Genomic DNA, 6,000 nt, shown 5'->3' on the forward strand with positions numbered 1-6,000 from the left:
CATATTTGCAGGTCAAAAAAATATATAGTTTAATATCTAACTAATTTAATGAACAACATACCAACGGGTGATAATCTTTGAAGGTAACTGAAAATAACTGTCCGTCATTAATTTTTGATGCCGTAATAAATTTCAAATTTAATTTCAAATAAAATTAAATAAGTTAATTTGAGTTAATTTAAATTCAAATTAAATTTAAAATTTTGTTTCAGCTGCTACTACGGAAATCCAAATATGGCTGTTAACTTTGCCATTTCAGGAAAAAAAAACACAAATGCTTGAATAAAAGTAACTACCCAGTCCCAAATGACTGCAACCGACAAGATTATTATCATAACAGCACTTTTAAGGAATTTTTATACCTGCAAATAATGTGAGCTTTTAGTGAAATTTAGCGCAATAAATATTTAATCTTTTCCCAAATGATTTCTGTAGGAAAAATAACAGAAAAGAGCATACGGAGGACATGTACGGTATAACTTCTAAGATATATCCACACACACAAAAGAGGCCAGGGTCTACAATGGCAGACAGGACCCAAGGGGCAGGCTGTGCAAAGATGCCCCTGAAAGAGTCCAGCCCATAGTGGCAGGGTGTAAGATCCAAGCTGGGACAGCGTACGCTGAGAGGCATAACCAAGCGGCTGGGATAGGAGCATCCGTGCAGAAAACGGACTGGAAGTCTCCAAGTCCAAAAGGGAGACACCACCGAGGTGTTGAAAACAGCAGAGCGAAAGTCCTGCGGGACTTCAAGTTCCAGACTGACAAGCAGTTGCTGACCGACCGACCAACCAGACGTAGTGGTGGTCGACAAGGAGGAGAAGAGGGTAATTGTGATTGATGTAGCAATCCCAAGTGATGGCAATATCAGAAAGGAGGAGCATGAGAAGATCGAGAAGTACCAAGGGCTGAAGGAAGAATTGGAACGGATGTGGAAGGTAAAGTCCAGAGTGGTCCCTGTGGTAATAGGAGCACTGGGGACTGTGACCCCCAGACTGGAAGAGTGGCTCCAGCAGATTCCCGGAACAACATCTGAAGTCTCTGTCCAGAAGAGCGCAGACCTATGAACAGCTAAGATGCTGCTCGGAACCCTCAAATGCCAAGGCCTATGGTAGAGGACCCGAGCTTGAGGAGGACGGACACACCGCCCCATGTGGGGGTGAGAGGGAGATTATTTTATATTTATATATATTTGCACAAGGAGAACGATGAAGGATTGCACTGATATTAAACGCATCCATTAGATGTTCCCGCTGACTGCTAATCGATTTGCGCTAGGGTTATCCATCTCGTTACCTATAAATATGTGGATGGTCTTAATATGGGCACGACCGCGCGTTATTGTGTGTGCAGCACGTGGGAACAACGCTCAAGCGCTCAGCCTTCATTTAATAAAACAATGAGTTGAATCAATAAGTAATATCACCTACCGTTTAAACCCGGCACTTGAATCTATCACTGTCACAGAACTGTTCTCACACCGGACAACAAAACCAAAATACATTGATGTGTTAGTAAAAACTAATTAGGGTGTATCGGAAGAAGCCAAAAGTGGAATTATTAATGAGATGATGAAAATGCAACGAACGACGTCTGTAGCTATATGTGCTGTGAAAAAGTACAGTCGGCAATGATTTGAAGGCGGCGCTGCTCTCGGCCCGTCTCAGGTTTTCGCCGCATCCCCTTTGTTCCCCTGAAAACTCTCACCTCCTCGAAGGGCACCATAAATAAATAAATAAATAAAATAATCTCCACCCCGATAGAGGCTCGTGTTTCCTAAACCAACTTTGGCTTTAATGGACGGCGACTCGGAAGCGGGGGCTCCGAGTGAGGAGCTCATATTCTGCCCCTGGACGGAAAGCTGAGCCCCTCGGCTGCCAGTTGCCATCTTAGCTGTCATTGATCCGGACAAAGTGTTTCTTGGAGCCATCGGTGATTTTCACGACATATCTCCGCACTGAGCTTTCCCCGCCATGAGCTACTTGTGTGTATTAACAGAAGACATGCAGTGTGTATAAGTAAGTGTCCTGCTGGGACTGATTTTATTATCCCATATTTCTGTATTCAGCTGATGCTTTTTCCAAGGGCACTTACAACTTCTGCGTCAAGAGGCTATTAGAACAGCGCAGTGTGTGTTATGCAGCGAAATATTGCAATGACCAGCAGTCAGGACAATGTCTCCACTCCTTGAGAAGAATGACCTAAGATCACCTAAGAACCCTTAAGTGCTTCACTTTGACCAAAAGAACAGCACTGATTCAGCATAAGCGTCATTAGAATACATACTATACAACACATGTAAGCATTGCAGCGCAGCAACAGCACAATATTATGGTATTGACCATCTGTTTTAGAGGTGTATAAATGGTGTTATCCAAAGTATACTTTATTTTGGTGGTCGTTAATATCATTAGTTTATTCCAATGTCCTAGGTGCCTTTGGTTTTAGAGGCAATCTCCTGTTAACCATGTACAAATTACTTTTTACTCCTTGGATGGACTAATGGGTGCACAAGTGTAGACGACAGAGTACGTTCAGCCTTCCAACCCATCTGTAACGCAGGAGTGGTTCTTAGTGTAAACAGAGGTGTTCGTCTTGGTCTGAGCTGTTTGCTGCTCACGGCAATAATTCCTAATCTCAGCGCTCAATTACGAGATTAAAACTGGGCACGCAATTCTATGAAGTGGTGCGGACTGGAAGAGAAAATATTTCAGTCTCACACTGTAACCCACCACAAACGCCCTCAACATGCAGCGACTTTAAATAGACAAACATCCTTCTTTAGGAGGATAATGATCCAGTGAAGGGCATATTATGTACACGGCTCCCTTGGCTGCTGAACCCTCCAGAAGATTTGCCTGCAAGGTGATTTTCAATTAAACGAAAAAACCATTTCCATTATTTCTGAAAGGAATTTCTCCACCCCCAAAAGTCAAATTTTACTTAATAATGAGAAATTAATACAAAGTAAATAATAATAATAATAATAATAATACAGTAATAAGGACTGTAACACATTGCTATATAACAACAAATTGCGCAATATATTCTAATACACTCTGCAATCCACACAAAAACGATAATAATATTAAGCAGCCGAAGATGGGGCTATTTGTCATCATTATCATCCTTCCCGTTATCATAAGAACAAAGAAATTCAGCTTAGAATAAAACCTGACCACTATCCCACTGTACTTTGTACCCTGTGTTTACTTTGTTAGGGAGTGTCCTGCTACCCGGAGAAATAAAAGACATTTTGATGGAGAAGCTCTCACGTAAATAAGAAATAGGTAAAAATTGTCTTGGTCCCCTGTAACAAATTTCTACAAAATTACCGTCTGCTAACAGGGGGATTAGTGTATTTTATGTTTGCCGCATTAACTAAATTTAACATTTCATCGTTTTAAATCTGACATTTCCCAAGTTCATTTGAATTCAAGTACACTATAACTGTAGAATCCCACACAAAATATCATTTATTAAAAGCAGAAGAAATTTTGTCTCTGTATCCTCTATATTTATAGTTTCAGGAGGCCAACTTCCCGTTGACTCCTTTTATATTTATGTCCTCATATAGGACATTAATTCTGTATTTTCGTACACTGGCAACATCTTGGTTGTCTGGTTAATTAGTGCAGCTGTTGTCTGGCTCGCTCCGTGTTTTACTTGGCTCAGAAATCTTGGCAGGGCAAATACTTTCACATATAAACTACATGGAATGGGTCTCAGAGGTGACGCTCGGAATGGTAATGAAGGGAAGTGGCACTCTGGGGGGTTGGAAGCATTTAAAATAATGTCAAACAAAGGCCACGAAATAGATTTCCAAACAAGTGATCTGGAATTCAGGAACACTGATATACTTTATGGTAAGGAACGGAAAGGCGCAGAAGGTGCTATTACGCTTGCTTGCTCTTGCTTTTCCGAAGGAGAAGACGCAATGTGCAGACACAAACACTGCGCTCTGCGGCTGCTAACGTCATATTGTAAAAAAAAAAAAAGAAAAGAAAGAAAGAAAGCATTAAAAACAAAGGGCGACGTCTAAAATAATCATTTTTACAAGTTCCTTAAATATGCAGTGGGAAGCAAATGGTTTTTAATAAACGTGTGGGAGAGCTGGGCTAGTAATAACGTTGAAATTGATACACACATCGCTTGTTCATTTTCTCACCTCTCTGAAATACTCGGGACCGCATTCGCGACCGCGAAATTTGCAGTCCAGCAGCATGTCTTCAATGCGGTGCCGGGTGCGGTTAAAGAACTCGGCCAAGCTGAAGCGGCCCCCCTGACGGTCCGGCTCGGGAGCCAGCGGGATCCCAGGGGCCATGCTCTCCTCGTAGCCCAGGAGCTGCCCCATGAACAGCAGGTCGCTGTAGCTGATCTGGGAGCGCCGGAAGGTGTTGTAGTTGCAGAAGGTGATCGCCGGGAAGACCATTTCCTTGGCCTCCCGCTCATCAAGCATGGTGATGTGGTCATACTGCAGGTAGTAGATGACGCGATCCACAACCTGGACCACAAACATGGAGACCGCCAACAAAAAGACCACTGCCCACAGCCCCTGCCGTACCCCAAACTTCTTGCCTTCCACAAAAATGTGGTTGGGTCCATGGAGGGAACAACCTCCGAAAAATTCGGCAAGATCCATGAGAGGTTCGCCCTCGGCTTCCTCATCCTCACGTGCGTTGAAGTCATCGTACCGTTCGCCGTACGTCGCCACTTTGCTATCGCCCACGCTTCCCACCCTCACCACCCGCTTATAGCGATCATCGAAGGGGTCCAAATATGCCCCACCGCTGGCGGGTTCGTCATCGGTAGAGAAGGAGATCGTGCAGGTGATGCGGACGGGCATGGTGGCTCCACGGCTGTTAGAGGAACCCAACGCTTGGGGAGAACTTCTCCAGGTCCCAAGGCTGCGCAAGGTCAACTTTCCGATATGCGCTTCTTTCCTGCCCGCTGATGAGTACTCTGTAGCTGATCAGCCTTACCTATAAATCTCCATCCATACCATTGAGACAGTTAATGGCTAGAAGTAAAAGTAACTCAGGAAATTGCTGTCCACAGTTATGTTCAGCGGAAAGGCGACGAAAAGCAGTTAAAAAAAAAAAGGAGACTTTCCCTCGTGACGGATCTTCTAGCCTCGCGTTGTTTCCTCAGGCTTGTAGTATCTCAGAGTGCAGTCCTCTGATGAAGGGTGCTGGAAGACGTTTTACTGTGGTAAAGGCCAAAGATAAGAGCAAAAGCAGCAGCGAGGACAGCTGGGGAAGGGGACGGTGTGAACGCCTTGCGCAGGAGGAGGTTACGTGTTGTGTTCCGCTCTGAAGGCAGCGTCAACGGTGCTGTGACGGGTTTCTGAGCCCAAGCGCAGTGCTGTCCTTCCCCTGGCGATAGCACGGCACGCTCACTGTCAGAGAGGAAGAGATCAGTTCGGCCCGGTAAGTTATACCCCCTGTGGGCCCAGCCCTGGCCCACTCATTAAAAGCCTGAATTTAACTGTTTACAGGCACCGTTCTTGGCTTTTTAGGCTTGTGCTGCGTTTGGAATGGCACTCTAGTCCCTTCAGATCAAATTACACGCAGTCATCTCTTGGTTGCACCCTGCTTAGGGATGCAACCAAGAGATTCGCAACTTCAGGGCAGCACCCAGATCAGTCGATAAGAGCATGGAATATACAAACATACGGCTGGTGGTTCAACTCCTGGGACCTTTTGCGGTACCTTTCGGAAAGGCAGTTCCAAAAATCCAAAGGCTGAAAGATCTTGGTTCTGGCTCCAGTGTGGTGGAACGAACTCCCTCTGTCCCTCAGAACTGCTGAATCCCTCTCGACATTCAAGAAGGGTCTCAAAACCCATCTGCTCCAGACTCACTTCTCTCCTGACCTCCTATTATATCTTCTGCATAAACTTTCACTACATTATCTGCTAAACAACACTTCTGCATTCCCCATCAGTTCAACATGCAGCAACCCGCCTGATGTATGGTGCCAAAGACAGTGACATTATACTAA

General features: G+C 44.6%; 1 protein-coding gene across 1 annotated transcript in view; it reads right to left on the reverse strand.

Annotated features, from left to right (window-relative positions):
• asic1b (acid-sensing (proton-gated) ion channel 1b) overlaps positions 1-4,936 on the reverse strand; it is a 36,632-nt gene extending 31,696 nt beyond the window's left edge. The window contains exon 1 of the mRNA XM_018746701.2: positions 4,168-4,936. Coding sequence (XP_018602217.1) covers positions 4,168-4,845 — 678 coding nt within the window. The 5' untranslated portion in view covers positions 4,846-4,936. The remainder of the gene's footprint in view (positions 1-4,167) is intronic.
• Between the last annotated feature and the right edge of the window lie 1,064 nt (positions 4,937-6,000).

Source organism: Scleropages formosus, chromosome 22, assembly GCF_900964775.1.
Source record: "Scleropages formosus chromosome 22, fSclFor1.1, whole genome shotgun sequence".
NCBI classification, from domain to species: domain Eukaryota; kingdom Metazoa; phylum Chordata; class Actinopteri; order Osteoglossiformes; family Osteoglossidae; genus Scleropages; species Scleropages formosus.